This window comes from Typopeltis vanoorti, chromosome 11 (assembly GCF_054136105.1).
Source record: "Typopeltis vanoorti isolate ZY-2024b chromosome 11, IOZ_Tvanoo_1.0, whole genome shotgun sequence".
Lineage (NCBI taxonomy): Eukaryota > Metazoa > Arthropoda > Arachnida > Uropygi > Thelyphonidae > Typopeltis > Typopeltis vanoorti.
The window spans coordinates 41,269,603-41,288,415 of NC_143559.1; the positions used below are offsets into that span (position 1 = coordinate 41,269,603).

Below are 18,813 nucleotides of genomic sequence, written 5' to 3' on the forward strand. Positions count from 1 at the left end.
TTTTGCATTATGAATAAGGATGTTATTCTCCACTGTGTGGAGAATAACATTCTTATTCATTCTGGGTTCAGAGGAGATACATATCTTTTGTCAGATAGCTTTGCTAGATTTTATCCAAAAGCTATATCAAGCGTTCTTATTTTATGCCTCTTCTTGCATCCTCTATGATCCATTTGCAAAAAAAATAAAAAATTATTTTCTTATTTTCATTTCTTCTTCTTTGGCATATCTAGCTTTTTCATCACAACTTTAAATTAACCTTTCTTAACCTTATGATGAAAAGCCAAACAGCTATATTTTCTGGCGAAGTTAGTTAAATTAAGGGGATAAAAATCCCTTATTATTTTACAACCAGTACTGGCTATAAAATAATAAGGGATTTTTATCCCCTTAATTTAACTTTCTTAAGCTTGTTTTCTTATACATTTTTTGTTTTAATTTTAAGACTTAAAAAAATGACAATTGAATTTCTAAGGTAATTATCACAATGTGTCTTTTGACTCCATGGAAGTCTGGTGTCAATGATAATAATTATTTTGCAAGGAAAATTCAATTTCCTTGTTAAGATTGATTTTTGTGCTTTTTTTTTTCTGTGACAATGTTAGTAAAATTTATTTTCTCTTCATTTTCTAGGCTAGGCATAAAACAATTATAATCCATTGTTAAAGAAATGAAAACATTTTATATAGTGATGAAAAGCAAAAAAATATTAAAATTTATAAATACAGTGGTGGTGATTACTTTACAGTGCTGCAAGCTGGCTAAAAATAATATACCTTGAATAATGTACGATAGATCCCCCTCCAGATTAACTAGCTACCATATAACAAATTACATTTTTTGCACAGTCTTTAGCAGTGCTGCTCAAATGCAATCCTGTTATACATACACCCATCAACACATGCACGTTCATCCCCCCCCCCACAACAATATATATGATAGTTTCTTCTTTTGATTTTAAATAATTAATATTGATTTTGAGGTTAGTACATGTTCTCTTGAGCACATGATTATCTTTTATATGAAGGCTCATCAATACTCCCTGCAGGCAATGGAAGATGGCCAGGGAAGATATGGGCCAGAATGTGATTGGTGGTCTTTAGGCGTATGTATGTATGAGATGTTATATGGTGAAACTCCTTTTTATGCTGAGTCACTGGTGGAGACATATGGAAAGATTATGAACCATAAGGTATAATTTCAAGTTTTTATCTTGTTATTAACTTAGGTTGTAATTAAACTGAATTTCTCTCTCTCTCTCTCTCTCACACACACACCCAGACACCCATACACACAAGCACACATATACAAATGAATATCTTCATTTCATTTGATATGTAGAATTTTATATTCTATATACAGGGAATCAGTTAACTGGATCTCCATTTGAGATCAGAGTAGATCTAATGTTTCAAATACAGAAAGGTGAGCTGGCTGCTGCTTATTGGAGGTAGTTTTCCCAGTATAATAGATGAACATTTATATCAATAATTTGCATTAGTATTGAATAAAGAACTAAAGCTGTTGGTTTAGTGCTTTTTTGGGTAAGGATTAATATATTAAAAAAAGTATATTTTAGATGAGTATTAAAGATTTAAAGCATATGAAAATGAAAACTAAAAAACGTATTTACTTATATTGTTACTTCATAGTGTGATAACTTTTTCTTTTTTAAAAATAGTAAAAAGCATTCAAGAAGAAAATAGGCTTTTCTTATTGAAGGCTCATGCTCATCATCTTTTTACTCCAAGGATTCTTTCATTTGTTTGCATAATGCACATCTAAGTAGGGTCATAACTCACTAAGCAACTAAGGCAATGCATAGAAGTGAATTTAGAGAGTTACAAAATTCTGCAAAATTGTATCTCAACCATTAAAAAACACTTAAAAAATTACATATTTTCTTGAATGTAGGAGTGGCATGTACCCTAAAAACATTCCTTCATTCAAGTTTCTTATTTCGATAATTTAGCCAGTTATACTTGCACAGAGGTTATTTTTTTAATCAAAAATCCAGCAACTTGACTAGTAAGTAATGTTGGTATCATCTCACAGCAAGGAATGACTGTAATGAATGAAAACAGTCTTTGACACAACCTCTGTATTTAACGCTATGCTAATTTTTCTTTCTTGTTTTTAATTTCTGAACTGTGGAAGAGGAAAAAAGAAACCTAATTTTTTGCTTTATGATTAAAGACTTTTATTTTTTGTATTACATCTTAGATGAACATGACATCTGCCAAAGTTGGATATAGCGTAGTAAAATGACTTGACACATTTGCAAGGAGAAGAGACAAATCAACTTCTGTTGTGCTTGACCTTCAGACAGGACAGTAGAATTTTTCCAGTGCTTTCTGTTTATGTACTATTATTATTATTGTTTTAGATCTCCAGGTAGTCAAGGCCTCACTGATGGAGGCTATAAATCACCAAAACCAGCTGTCATACTTTCCCTTAAATTCATTCACACTAGATGCACTCACTATCCCTAAAGGCAAACTAATCCACTCACTCACTGCTCTGTGAGAGGAAAAACCTAGTTCTTACCACTTTCTTGACTATGAACAAACTTAAATTCCATGGATGCCCCTGTGTTCTCTTCCCACCTTCCATATAACAAAAAATTTCATCAGATGATAACCTACACCCATTCAAAAGTTTATTAAAAATGCACTTTCGTTTTTGTCATTGTTAAGGGCTTAGGAAAGAAACAAAATTTAAGTTACTTTTGTATAATTAATAAAGAAAATTAATTTATCTTTAATTATATATTTTATGTACTGTATTAACCAAATATCACACATTCAAAAAAAAATGATATTATTTTTTAATAATTATTGAAATAACATCCACGTACTGTACCGATACTGCACAATATCCAAATAAGAACTGTTTGAAAATAAGCAAATACAATATATCTGTACAGAATTATAAATAAAATGATTATACTAAATAAAAAGCGACAGTCTCTGCCATGCCGCTGCCGTAAGCCGTGAACACAATTAATTTCGTTGAATTGCCAGTTTTTATAGCTTACAAATCAATTTAAGTTGCGTTATTAGAAACAAATATTGGAAATTATAATTACTTAACATAATATTTATAATTTTATTTTTTCATTAAAATACGGGACATTAGGCTGTCCCTACAAGTACAATACAGTACAGCAAAATTCAACGTAAAATATGGGACAGTCCCATATATAGGACGTCTGGCAAGCCTATGTTAGAGTGTACACCACTGAAATGCTTTAAATGTCAGAAATATGAGCATGCCCAATTGCATTTGGGCCTTTTTGTATTTATGAACATGATATTGGTCATGTTTACTCCCACATGAGGCACAGGTGTTAGCCACGACAGGCAATTTGGTCATGTTCATATTTCTTGATAACAAATCGTGCTCTGCAAAGAAAGCTAAATGTGTCAACAGTCAGGGATCCTGTGCATGTCAGAAGTGGAAATATGAGAAAGATATAAAAGATTAAAACAAAACAAAACATATCAAATCTGGATTCAGAAAGTAAGTTAGTCATCACTACCCCTCTTCTGAAATCCTCTTATGCTGAGAAGGTGGCAGTTAAGAAAATGTCAACAGCAACTCGACTCATATGCCTATTCCACCATCTGATAATTTTACCATTACTTTATGAACATGAGTGCTTCTCTGAGGAATTTATCATTCATAACTTATGGTCTCACTCTATAAACAACTCCACAAAATGGTTCCATTCAATGAAAACCCACTTTTTAACAAAATTATGGCAAGGATATCACTAAAAGGTAAACCACCAGACATCCCCCACAGAAAAAAATGGATACTTCAGTATCCACTGAAAGTAAATTAAACTCACCAAAAATTAAAAAAAAAAAAAAAAAGCAAATTAAATACCAAATGATCCTGACACATCAGATGATGTACTGAATTATTTTTTCCAGAGGAAGAGATGGGCACTGGCTGCCCATACTTCCCAAATTCAGTTCATAAATATATAAACCTGACAAAATTAAGCCCTTTACCTCCTGGAAATTGGACAAGTCTATGAAGCCAAAACAATGCGAAAATATTTACAGTGTACCTGTTATCGATTTTGCCAAAATACCAATGATATCAACATTTTGCTGCATAAACAAGGTTTTCTGTTTCTGTGTGTAGGAAATGTATTTAAAAATCAGTGAAGACCCCACCTTAAAGAAATTCACTGTGGTATGCAAGGACAGAACTGGTGGGCAGTCATGCTACTTTTCATGTCCAGCTTAATACTGCTCTGGAAGCAGTATTAAGCTGGACCCATAGATAGGCAAATAGCAATTTGCCTATCTATGGGTTTTCTTATTATAGCATATTCAATTTATTTACCACTGGGTGCTGAGTTAAATTGATCCTGATTGTCTTGCAAATGCCTGAGCTCATACTTCTTATGGGTGATTTCATTGAACGAATCCTTGACAATATTGATATCTCCCTTTTGAATAATAGATTCGATACTTTCTTCCGTATGCCTACCCATTCATATTCTGCAATAGATCTTACAATCTGCTCCCCTGCCATTTTCCCACTGTTCACATGGGATGTCAAAGAGAACATATAAGGAAGCAATCATTTTCCTATTATTTGCACATGACTTCACAGGAACCATGTTCTCCTACATGGATACTCTTATGGAAAATGGACCAAGCTGACTGGAATACTTTCCCATATTGCAAAATTTACACTCAAGTGAATAAAGTATGCAACAGATTGCATTGTCCAGTCAGCAACAGCCTCAATTTTAAAAACATCATCTCGATGTCTGCTCTGTCCATAGCTTTGGTGGAACCTATTGTGCCAGGAAGCCAAAAAAGATCAAGACAGAGAAATGTTTATATTTCATAGATATCCCACCACATCAAGCTTAATAGCTTTTAAATATGCTCAGGACAAGTATGTTATGTGAGACATCAGAGTCAAAAATAATCTTGAATCCAATTTATGTCACCAGTTAAAACAACCAGTGCAAAAACTGTATGGGATACAATCCAGAAGATGAAAGGTTGATATAGATCACACCCTTTGTCTATCTTAGCCATGTTGATCCCAAAGCAGCTATTGCAGGCACTTTGAGAGAAAATTTTGCCAGAATCTCAGCAACAGCTTCATATCCTCGTGAATTTTTAATATTGAAAGAGCAACAAGAGAAACAATGGCTAAATTTTTCTACCAGTTGACTTCAGCCAGCCATTTGTTAAGGAGGAGCTCTTTTATTATCTTACCCCCAGTGCTTTAGGTCCTGACATCCATTATGAAATAATTAATCATCTTTCATCATCTATTATGGATATTCTTCTCTTAATATACAACAGAATACTTAAGAGTGTCCGGATTCTTGGCATAAGTCAGTTCTCATTGCTGTCCCAAAACCTGGGAAAGGATCCAACACAAGCAAACAGTTATTGACCTATTTCTATGACCAGCTGTCTTTGTAAGATATTAGAAAATATGGTAATGCCAGACTTCTCTGGTATTTAGAAAGGAAAGATCTTTTGTACAGTACGCAATGTGGCTTTCATAGACATCACTCAACTTTGGACTCTTTGGTCTGTTTAGAAACTTGTATAAGAGATGCATTCCTGAAAGAAGAACATCTGCTTTCAGTGTTCTTTGTCAACAACAAAAAAGGCTTATGACACAACCTAGAGATTTGGCACATTAAAAGACCTCTATACCTGGAGCTCAGAGGATACCTTTCAGTATTTATTAAAAACTTTTTGTCTAGCTGAGTTTTCCAAGTCAGAGTGGGAAATATGTTTTTTTTTTCTATCAAAGTTAATTTAGTCACTGAACTTCTGTCTCTCACTGTAAGCAGTGCTCTGTATGTTGATGACTTCAGAATTTACTGTCACTCTTGTAACATGAGAATAATTGAAAGTCAATTTTGGCAAGCAGTCGATTGTTTCTCTCTATGGGCTCCTAGTAATAGGCTGAGGTTTTCAGCAGAAAAAAATGTCTTTGTGAAGTTCTGCTGAAAATGCACTCGTCACCCAGATGCTGAGTTAAGAATAGGACAAACTGTTATTCCAGTAGCAACTGAACCAGGTTCTTGGGACTCATATTTGACAGAAAACTTACATTCCTTGCACACATTTGTCAGCTAACTGAAAAGTGCAAGAGAGCATTGAATCTCTTTTGCACTCTATCCTCTACTGAATGGGGGTGTGTGGATCGATCTTCATTGCTTCATCTTTATCGCACACTTACACGTTCAAAGCTGGATTAATGGTCTCCAGTCTATGGTTCTGCAAGGCAGATAGCCTGCAATGGATGGATGCCATCCATCATCAGGGTATATGGATAGCTGCTGCTGGCTTTTGTACATCTTCCACTTAGAGTCTTTATGTTGAAGCAAATGAACTGTCTCTATCACTTAGATGGAAACAGTGGTCTCTTAACTATGCCCTAAAAATAAAGTCTCTCTTTTCTCTATGTTGGCAGGGGGCTCAATGTCACACATGTCAGACTACCATACATACTTTTGGTATTCATGTTAAAGAGATTATGGACACTGTTGGCATGAATGTTGACAACATTATCTGCACCAAACATAACATTATTCCTCCATGAAGGGTTGCACTCCATCCTGCAACCCTCACTTTGTAAACTACAGAAGTAGTCTCATTCTCCATCATCTGTCTACCTACAATTGTTTAATGCGCACAGAGCAGTCCACTCTGATTTCTTTCCCATCTATGCTGATGATTCAAGATCGGAGACCTGTGTTGCTATGTTTCCTGACATTACTGTCTCCAACCAGATCGTACTTGATTACAGTAATTATACAGCAGAGTTGCATGCCATTCAGCTTGCACTTGTGTATATAAAGGAAAACCACTACCAAAAGTGTGTAATTTATGCAGACCCAATGAATTCTTTACTGGCTATTTCCTCTCCTGTGTATAAACACATTTAGTGTTTTGTGAAGTTTTACAACTGTTGTACAAAATGAAGATCCCTAATTTTGATGTTCGGTTGTGCTGGATTCCAAGTCATTTGAATTAAGGGAAATGAGACTGCAGTTGTAGCTGCAAATATCAACTCCTACTTTTTCAATACACTGCTTGATAGTACCATATACAGACTGCAGATAGTTTATAAGATCAGAGCTAATTTCCAATGGCAGTCATCATAGCAGGAAGCACTGATAAGCAAATTACATATTAAGCATTTGCAGTCTAGTCAACAAAAGCAGAAGAGAGGAAGTTGTTCGTACTAGGCTCTGCATAGGTCACAGTCATCTTACACATTCTCATATACTGAGAGCTGATGACCCACTGATGTGTGGAAAATGCAACATGCATCTCACCATTTATCATATTCTGGTGGAGTGCCAGCACTTGACATGAGAGAGAAATGAAATTTTTACTTATCTGCTTGAGTCATATGCACTCAGGCATATGTTATCAGACTTAGAGAAATTGCATGATATTTTTAACTTTTTACGAGGAATTAGTTTATACAAATACATTTGATTATAAATGCTATTTATAAGTAGAATCTGCATTGCTTAACTTAATTTTTTGTACATACTTATTGTTTACTAATTTATCTCTTTATGGCTATTTATTAATACCTTTTGTACTGCTGTAACCTTTGATTTGATGCAGTTTGAGTTTGCTGTCCTTGCACCACTAAACCATAAATCAACCAACCTCCAGAATGTGCAAGAGGATGGAGTTGATCTTTAGAAGAATTGATGAGGAATAGCTATCTGAATGAGGGGTTTAAATGCGATGGACAACTTTAGCTATCTTTTCCAATAAACCTTTAATGGTTTTAGGAAGGTTTTTTTTCTGTGATCTCATGTGTTGGAGGCATACAAGATCACAGTATTTTATCTAACGATTGGCTTAATAAGTGTTGTGAAGGTACCTGAGTTCAGTTTCAAGGGTGTGTTATTTGAACAAGTAAACCTAACTCTGTGTGCAAATGTTTTGAGAATGCCATATTGCGATGGGTGATGGTGTTATTGCTTATGTAAATACCTTCTGGTATGTATAGATTTCCTAAACACAAAAGCATAACCATTTGGTCCAAATAAACTATTTGGTAGTTGTGCCAGTTGCACGGCCGGTTTTATCATTAGGCAAACCTAGGCAATCGCCTATGGTCTCCAAGACTTCGGGGCACCAGATTTTACTACATATAAAACTAACAGGAACTCCTGTATTCCATAAAATTCATGTATGTAAGCATACCATTTCTTTGCTAGACTTATATACATGTCCAGCAAACCTGGATAATATCCTGTTCACCTGCTGAAAGAACATGGATAAGAAGTGTAGTTTGACAGTCATGCCTATTAGAAGGGGCAGTAATCCTTCACACTGAAAAGAACACCTAACTAGATTACTTGGCGTATGTAGTAGCTATGTTCAGTTGCCTATAGCAAGAAACGCAGTTGCTTGCCATTTGCTCGGTAACTGGAATCTAAGTTATATCAGACTAAATACCTATGCGTTATATTCATTTTGCTGCTTGTTTTTATCGTGTAATTATAGTTTTTAATGCCAGCGCAAAATAAGAAATCCTTTCATACTTTCTTCACTTCATATTGTATCACTATGGAAGATCAATGTCACTATCAATTTTTTGGCTAATTATTTTAATCACCAATACATTTTAAAATTTTCCCAGAACTTGATTGAAGATAATTATTTTTGTCAAACAATTATTTTATAAATTCATGAAAATCCGAATCTAAAAATGAATACAGCTCCATCTGTTCCAAATTAAGTTTTCTTTTTTATTCATAATCTTAGTTCGAAGGTTAGTTCATAGATTGCACGAAGGTTTGCACTTTTAAATTTTGCTTTATAGAGAATCAGATGTAAATCTTGAATCATATCATGTAATGCATAATTTTTATAAACATAATCTGTAGGTTTTTGCATTTCAACTTTCTTGGTTTCCCTCAATCACTCCCTATAAATTGAAATAAACAGCAATTATGAAGTCAACTGTTATGTACATGTTTTCGGTATTATGCGGCAGTTTTGAAGTAGCAGTATTTTCCCTACACTTTATCCTTCGAAACTTGTGTAGGTGCATTCGTCAAAATGAAATTTTATTTCCAAAATTTTCATAATAGAATTAATTTGCCTTTAATGGCTACCCCCCCCCTCCCTCCCAAAATTATCACCACACACATACACACACAAAAAAAAAAAATACTGCTAGATAACATATGTGCACTTTCTTTTTGTTTGAATTCGTTATTTTTCCAAATGGATATATTGAAAGTTTATTTTTCACTAGGTTAGACTAATGACAAATTTAGTTTAATCCTTTATCCCAGTGAGAGCAAACAAAGTGTGCGCCTGAAAATATCTTCAGGACTGAATATAGTGTTGTACTATCTTACCTGGGTAAGTAGTACAACACCAGGCAACTCGCAGCAGAGGTGGAGCAAGCTACCAACACTCCTATCCCAGTATCTCCCATAAATGCAAAACACATCTCTTTGTGGATATGTATAATGTTATGCATTAAGGGATTGGCCACTACCCAGACTAGTTTCGACCTTTATTGAGGTCTCTTCAGTGGGAGCCAGGCCCAGAGTTGGAGATACCAGGCAGAAGCAAGGTCATTTTTACCTATAGGAGTTGCCAAAAGGTTTGCCACCTTTTTTTTTTTATTAAATTACTCTGGATTTAGAGAAAGATGTTGAAAGTTTATTTTTCACTAGGTTAGACTATGATAAATTTAGTTTAATCCTTTATCTTTAATCCTTTATAATAAAAAAAAAAGAAAAGGTGGCAAACCTTTTGGCAACTCCTATAGGTAAAGATGACCGTGCTACTGCTTCTGCCTGGTATCTCCAACTCTGAGCCTGGCTCCCATTGAAGAGACCTCAATAAAGGTCGAAACTAGTCTGGGTAGTGGCCAATCCTTTAATGCATAACATTATACATATCCACAAGGAGATGTGTTTTGCATTATGGGAGATACTGGGATAGGAGTGTTGGTAGCTTGCTCCACCTTTGCTGCGAGTTGCATGGTGTTGTACTACTTACCCAGGTAAGATAGTACAACACTATATTCAGTCCCGAAGATATTTTCAGACGCGAACTTTGTTTGCTCTCACTGGGATAAAGGATTAAACTAAATTTACCATTGGATATAAATTTTTGATATTAAAAAGACACAGAATCAGAAACCCAAAGTAATGCAGTTTAACATAATTTGTTGTTCATTAAAAAAAAAAAAATCATTCCTAAAATTGAAATGTGTAATCCATATTTTATTTTGCAATGAAAGAAAGCAAAATGTCATATTTATTTCAATAAATGTTGTTTAAAAAATATAAAGATTTGACATAATATTTCCAATGTAAACAAACGTTTTGATTATTTATTTTCGCACATGTGAAATTCGTTTTTATTTAGGAAGAGAGACAATAAATAAATTGTGTAGCAAAAAAGGGTCAAATATCTTAGGACAGTAAAGAATTTCCAAGTAATACAGTGCACATAAAGACAATAATCTGTTAACGGCGGGGGAGGGGGTATAATTGCATTTTAACAGATAGAATGCTGATGAAGTTTCATCAGCATTCTATATTTTTATTAGGTAAAAGGGATTTTGAGTGTATTTGCAAACAGATATATTCAACATAACTTAGCCAGTTTTGTTGTAAAAAGTACCGCATTTGAAGAAATATTAATGGCATAATAATAAAATAGCAAAATTCATAATGCTTCAGAATAACTTGATAATTTTGATAATACCAAAACAAGATGAGACACATCTGTAGAAATCTATTATTATTATTAGAGTCCTTTTAATTATGAACTCTATAAAGATATATTTAATATATTGGTTGTATTTTTGTGTTTTTAATTAAATAAACTAGTCTCATTTTGTCACAGATAGTTTTTGCTTCTGAACTACCTGGACTATTGTTCTTATCAACATTACTAAATTACAATCTCCTTCTCTGGAAATTTTTTCTTACTAAATGTTTGACTTGTGTTGACCGATCACTGAATTAGCAGTTTAATCCAGAGATTAAATATGTGGTCAGTTTAATCCATAACGTTCTTAAGAATATTTCACCCTGTGATTTCCCGGAATTAAACTTGCAATAATTTTGAAACATGTTTCTGAGACAACAGAAGTTTTTTTTTTTGTGCTGCTGCTATTTGTATTAATTAGTGGGTAAGAGCAGTTTCTATATCACATAAACAGAGCATTTGATTTTCAAGTTTATTATTATTTATAAATTAAATTGATTTTTCAGTTCATTTTTTTGTGCATTAAGATTCTAGTTATTTTAGGGTAAAATGTCGAGTAAAATAGTGGATGTTAGCAAGCATAGCAAGTTATCATTACTATTGATTGCTTCTACGTTTTAACTAAAGCTGGAATTATTATGTGTATTACTGCAACTTAAAAAAATCAAATCTGGAGTTGAATAAATCTTAATAATTGTGTGATAAAGTTGGAACTGAATTCATCCTATATATATATATATATATATATATATATATATATTATATGCTTTTTATTATAAAATATATACACGTTTACACAAGAATATTATTTAATTTGCCAAATATTTCAGTCTGAATATTACAAACTATCTTCAGTGGCTACATAGGAATAGTTTTAAAAAACAAGGTGGAATACGAACAGTTGATTATTCACAAACAGAAAGAGCCGCATGATGTCATATCGCTAAGTATTAAAAGAGTAAACATTTTTTATCAGTCATGATTAAATTAAAGATATTAATTCAAAAATTAATGTAATAATCTTAAATAACATTAGACTAATATGGGGGGGGAATTATGTGTTATCCTGATTAAACTTTCCCAAATTTTTGATACAGATATACAGTCATTACAATTCAAGTTAGGACGTTGAAGTAAGGCCTCCACACTTTCTTTAAATAAACATTCAAATTTGTAGCAGCATCTGTGTAGGAGGCAAGGCTTTGACCAAACGATGTAGTGGCTTGTTTCTATTCTGTGCTGAACTAATCCAGATTTCTCGAGTTTGTTGTGTTGATTGAATGATTTGATGCTTTTGAATTCTTTTTTCTATAGAGCATCCAGTTTATCCAAAGTAGGAAAGATTACAGTTACACGGAACTTGATAACCACCAGGTAGAGACATAGTTGAGCATTTATCTTTAGAAGAAGGAAAATGGTAGATAATTTGTTAATAGGTGTATAAGTGGCTGTTAAATCATATTTCTTCAGAATTCTTGAAACTGGTTCTGAAATCCTGGAAATGTAAGGAATTGGAACTCGACGTATTGAATCTTTGCTGTTTTGTGTTAAGGAAATTAGCTTAAGGAAATTACAATGTATACTAGGATATACATTAAAATAAATTTTCATACACTTCCAATATTTCGGCAACGTCACGTTGCCATTTTCACAGGAACTTAAAAACAAGACACGTGCACGCAAGCACAACAAACAGTAAATAAGGATGAACCAGGAAGCTATTCTTTCTCCTAAAAGTCCTGATGGTGCCCCCTACCAAGCAATGTTGGTATTCTTGGGCGATTGGGCTGAAGGTCTTCTGATGTAGGTTTCCCAAATTTGGGGCAGTCTCATGCAACCAAATTTGTTGATGTTTCGATTGTTTCTTAGGTCTGAGGCTGATTCCATGAAAAGCCTTTCATATTTGAATTTACTATGGTGTACTATCGTGGCTTTCTTCCACTGTATTCTATGGCAGGTATCCAGCGCATGGTCTGCAAGACCAGAGTGGCTGTATTAGTGAAACAGGATGTAGTCCTTGTGTTCTGAAATTCTGATATTAGCTGTCCTGCCTGTTTGGTCAAAGTAGGACAGCTTACAGCTGCTTGGGACCTGGTATACACCAGGTAGGTTTAGGGAAGGGGGGGTTGGTCTTTAGTAGAGCAGATAAGGGATGCCAATTTTTTATATGGTCTGTAAAAAGACGTTAAGCCATGTTTTTTTAGGATTTTTGTAATTTTTTCCAAGGTACCTCAGATATAGGATATGGTGATGGATTTAGAGTAATCCTTTTGTGAGGGTGGGGGAGGGGGTTGTGGTTTATTGGTTTCAATCTTTTTTGGATTTTTTTTTTTGGGGGGGGATAGTCATTGGCTGAGAAAGTGTTGAGAATGTGGTTTAGTTCTCATGTTGTTGGGGGGGGTTGGTCTTTAGTAGAGCAGATAAGGGATGCCAATTTTTTATATGGTCTGTAAAAAGACGTTAAGCCATGTTTTTTTAGGATTTTTGTAATTTTTTCCGAGGTACCTCAGATATAGGATATGGTGATGGATTTAGAGTAATCCTTTTGTGAGGGTGGGGGAGGGGGTTGTGGTTTATTGGTTTCAATCTTTTTTGGATTTTTTTTTGGAGGGGGTAGTCATTGGCTGAGAAAGTGTTGAGAATGTGGTTTAGTTCTGTGGTTAGGGCATTGTCATTTGAACAGATAAGTTTAACCCTGTTGTGTAGTGTCTTAATGACTCCATATTATTGTGAAGGAGGGGGGGGGGATTGTTGGTGAATGTATCTGCCTGTATGGGTGGGTTTTTCTATAAACTGAGAAAACCAAGGTTCCATCAGGCTGGCAGGTGACTAATGTGTTTAAGAAAGGAAGGCAGTTGTTTTTTTCTTCTTCCAGGGTGAATTTGATTCTGGGGTGTTGGTTGTTTAAGTGTGTTAAGAAGGAGAGGAGTGCATCAGAGCCATGTGGCCAAATAGTGAACACATCATCTACATATCGAAGCCAGATAGTGGGTTTTGTGGGTCAGAGTTTAAGGCTTTTTCTTCAAAGGTCTCCATAAAGAAGTTGGCAAAGGGTGGGGAGAGTGGAGAACCCATGGCTGTCCCCTCTATTTATTTGTAGAATTTTCCTTGCCAAACAAAATAGCCTGAGTTCATTGTGAACTGAAATAGGGCTGTGATATCGGGAAGAAATTTAGCTTGGATTAGCTGTGGGGATTCTTTGAGTGGGACATTTGTGAATAAGGAGGAGATGTCAAAACTGACCATTATGTCAGTATGTTGGAGTGTAAGGTTTTCTGCGCTGGCTTTGAAGTGAGCTGAGTTTTTTTGTGCGTGATGGTGTATTGCCAGTATAGTGTGTGAGTGCTTTGGATAAATGTTTAGCTAATTTGTATGTGGGGGAATCAATGCCATCCACTATGGGATGTAATGGCACATTTTGTTTATGTATTTTTGGGAGTCCATAAATACGGGGGGGGGTATGGAGTTAAATGGTTTTAATTTGTTTGTGACTTCTACAGGCCAAGAAGTGACCTTCTTAAGGAGCCTGTGGACTTTTCTAATTTGTGATTTGGTGGGATTGTACTCGATAGGGAGGTAAGTAGCCTGATCTAACAATAGAGCATACAGCTTACCTGTGTAATCCTTTTGGTTAAGCAATACTGTGACTTTCCCTTTATCTGCTTTGGTGATTATTATTTTCTTATTTTTCTTTAATTCTAGTAGAGATTTAATTTCCTTACTGGGCATATTAGTTTTTGGAGGTTTTGCTTTGGTCAGAACGCAAGCCACATCCAGTCTAATATCATTGGTGACGTGGTTTGGAAGGTGTCATAACCCCCGTTCAATTCGTATCATTATATCTTCAACAGGTATTCTTCTGGTGGGGGGCAATGGCGAAGTTGTGGCCACGTGCGAGAGCATCGAGTGCTTCAGGTTTCACATTAACTGATCAAAGGTTGACTACCATTTCGGTAGAAACTTGTGGTTTCGAGTTCTAGTTCTTTTTTAAATTTTCAAATTTTTTGATGTGTCGATCTTGTACTTTTTTAAATTCTTTCTCTGCAGCAGTGCACAAGATGTCGTATAAAATAGACCAAATTTCGTGGCTTAAGGTGCTTGAAAGGGGTGACATGATAGGGGTGACTGAAACAAAAAAGACAAAAACTGGGGAAATCTTTCTGAACAATAAATACAAAATGTTATATTCAGGAAATGACAATCAATGAAAAGAAGGAGTAGCCATAGTATTCAACACAAAATACGAGGCTAATCTTCTTGAATGGCAAGCAGTCTCAAGTAGAGTGAATGTGGGCAAATATTAGAACATGGAATTGGACAATGAGACTTATTTATGCCTATGATCCCACAGAAGGTTCTACTAAGGTAGAAGTGGAGGAATTTTTTGATGCTTTAGAAAAAGCAACTGACACAATGAAAAGGGAAAAGTTGGTCTTTGTTGGGGATCTAAATAGCAGAGTAGGAAATGATTGTGAGACATACAAAAATATGTTGGGAAAATTTGGAGAAAAGAGCAAAGCTAATAATAATGGCAAATACCTGTTGGATTTCTGCTCAGGACATCGACTAGTTATTACTAACACCATGTTCCAACATAAAAATGTGCACAAATTCACATGGAGAGAAGAGGCGAGAAATAAGAAAAGTCTCATTGACTATGTTATTGTTGATAGTGATGTTTTCTCCCTGGTGCAGGACACCAGAGTGTACAGAGGATTTGAAATTGGAAGCAATCACTATTTAATCTTGAGAAGGATAAAATTGAATTTCATATTGAAAAGAATAACATGTAAGAAAGCTTTAAAGCGAATAAAAGTTGAGCAGCTCTCAGATGTGAACTGTAGACTAAAATACACAAAGATTATTGAAGAAAAAATGCAAGAGTTTGAGAACAGGAACCAAACCTTGGAGAATCAGTGGCATTCCTTGAAGAAAACCCTGATTGATTCAGCCAGAGAGGCATGGTGAGGTTGTCTGCAAGGATAAAAAAATCAGAACTCCATGGTGGACACAGGAAGTTAAAGAGGCAGTGAAGGAAAAGAAGAAAGCATATTAAAATTTCCTGGCAAATAAGTCAGCTTGTGCTCTTAGAGAATACAGAGACAAATGTAAAAAGCTAAACACTGTGTAAAACTAGCTAAACAAAAGTCATGGGAGGACTTTTGCAAGAACATAGAAAATAAATATCAAGAAGGTGGTAAGATATTCTGGAGGTTGTTGAAGAAACTTAGAAATGGAGGAAAGAATGCTGTAAAAGGAAATAGAGATGATAAAGGTGACACGAAAACAGGAGAAAAAGATATCCTTGAAGTATGGAGTAATTACTTTAAAAATTGCTAAATGAAACAAGCAGTCATAGCACAGTGGTAAAAAACACACAACAGGCATGCAGTCAGGAATACATATCCATACTTGAAGTAGAAAAATCCATTAAAGGCTTGAAATGTGGAAAGGCAGCAGGAGTAGATGATATTCGACCAGAAATGTTGAAGTATGGTGGTATAAAAGTCTTACAGTGGCTGCACTGCATAGTTCAGAATGCCTGGATGGAGGGACGAATTCCTGATGATTGGAGTACAGCTCTAATAGTATCCATATATAAAAAGGGAAATAAAACTGAATGTGAGAATTACAGAGGTATTTCCCTACTGAGTGTTCCTGGCAAGATCTATGCAAGCATACATGAGAAACGGTTGAGCAGAATTGTGGAAGAAAAGCTTGGTGAAGAACAAGCTGGATTCAGGCCAAATAGAGGCTGTCAGGATCAGATCTTCACTTTACGACAAATAGTTGAGAAATCATGGGAATATAACAGAGATCTGTATTTAAGTTTTGTCGATCTGGAAAAGGCATATGACAAGGTGCCAAGAGAGAAGCTATTCAATATGCTACAGTTATATGGTGTCAATGGGGCATTATATCAAGCAATACTTAGTCTTTATTTGAGTTGTAAGCCTGCAGTTAGAATTGAAGGAAGTCCAGGAAGATGGTTTAATGTTAAATCTGGGTGTGAGGCAAGGATGTACATTATCCCTCTGTTATTCATCATCTATATGGATCACATTATGAAGGAAAGTGGTATTAAACATGAATTCAGAATTGGAGATGTTAATGTCAGCTCTTTGCTTTATGTGAATGATGTTATACTTCTAAATAAATCTGCTACAAGTTTGCAAGAGTCCCTGACTAATAAATTGAATAACTGTTGTAATAGATATGGTATGAAGGACAATGAAAATAGGTAGAATTGTTGCAAATGTCAACTATGTTGTGAATGCGGAACCTGTGGAACAAGTAAAACATTCCAGCTACTTAGGCACAATTTTTAGTGAAGATGGTAAATTAAATATGGAAATAGACAACGGAATCAACAAAACTGGTATGGTAGGAAGTCAATTGAATAAATTCATATGGAATAAGAGAGAAATTAGTCGGAACACTAAATTAACTGTATACAAGACAGTGTTCAAACCAGTTTTAACTTATGGATCTGAGAGCTGGGTCAGAAGTAAAACACTTAAATAAAGACTAGAGTCCGCAGATATGAGAGTCCTGAGAAAGATTAGAGGCATGAACAGACGGCATCAATGGCAATATCATATTAAAAACGAGGATATTAGCAAAGAACTTGACATTGTTGGCATCCAGGAATGCATTAGCAGAGCTAATCTCAGGTGATATGGTCACTTAAACAGAATGGGCGAGGAAAGATTAGCAAACAAGTGTTCTCTGCCTGGTTGCCAGGACAACGACCCAGAGGGAAGACCAAGATATAGGTGGATTGATACGGTACAATGTGCCTTAGACGATAGAAATATCAGATCTGATAATGATAATATTGGAGTCTTGACAAGTGACAGACTGATTTGGAGGAAAATTGTAAATAGGAAGTTAGTAATGATGTAAATTTTTCATGTAGTACTATCATATCCTGTACACCCCTTGATGATAGATGTCAGGAATTTGATGATGATGAATTATTTAAGAAGCAACTTGCACCAAAATAAAACGAGTGACCAGTCATTATTATGCATTGAATCAGATATAATGGACTCGATTAATTATGATGACATTATAGATATATTTGCTAAATCCAAAGCCAGAAAAAAACAAAGAAACTTTAGTTATTGATTTTTTTAAATTTAAATTTGAACTGATTTATTTTTATACTTTTTTAAAATGCAAATATGTGTATACCAATGTTGTATTGTGTTATTAAAATTAGTTATCATGGAAATATTGACTTTTATTTTCAATAAACTAAAAACAGTGCTTATTTTTGAGGCCTCATAATGATGTTGTGCCTCGGGTCTCCAAAAGTATAAATGCAACCCTGGACACTGCCTGTTTGTAAAGCTATTGTGTACGCTCATTTTCTGTACTTAAATGTGTTAAAAATATTTACAAAATTCGTTAAGTCAGATGCATTTGAGAAATTTGTTAATTATGTTCATAGAAAACGATATTGTTAAATTATTAGATTATAAATGTATGATAGATAAGTTATATAGTTATAACTTATAAGGTATATATAATTGATAAATATTTCATTAAATAAATGTATAAAAATTTATTTGTGAATTACTGAATAGTTTAAAGTCCATATTTTTTATAATTTAGTTTATTTTTATTTGTAAATATTTCAGTTACTGTATTTTGAAAATGGATAAAAAGAACTCGGGTTTTCAATATCACAAACGTAAAGCAGAAAAGGAAGAAAGTTTGAAAAAACAAGAATGTGCATTTTTAAAATATCTTTGTTGAGAAGATCGTAATCGCATATAAGAAGAAAATCTTCAAGATTATTCGTTGGATAATTCATCTATAGTTTTGATTAATGAATTTGAGGAGAATTCTATAGATACCAAAACTTGGATTAAAACATCGAAGGAGAAATCTACAGATCAAATGAGTATTGTTGATTCTGAAGCTGGTTGTTGTACAGATCCAGTCATAAAAGGATTTGATTTTACAAATTTAAATTATAATGATACAGCAACTTGGTGTCCTGTAAAATTTTTCAATATCAATCAATTATCAACTA

The 18,813-nt window shown here is 34.4% G+C and overlaps 1 protein-coding gene across 1 annotated transcript in view; it reads left to right on the forward strand.

The window, feature by feature from the left end:
* The window catches only part of LOC150101467 (serine/threonine-protein kinase Genghis Khan-like), an 896,778-nt gene that overhangs the window by 247,970 nt on the left and 629,995 nt on the right, over window positions 1-18,813 (forward strand). Inside the window, 1 exon segment of the mRNA XM_090400803.1 lies at window positions 1,049-1,192. Within this exon segment, the coding sequence (XP_090256929.1) occupies window positions 1,049-1,192 (144 nt within the window).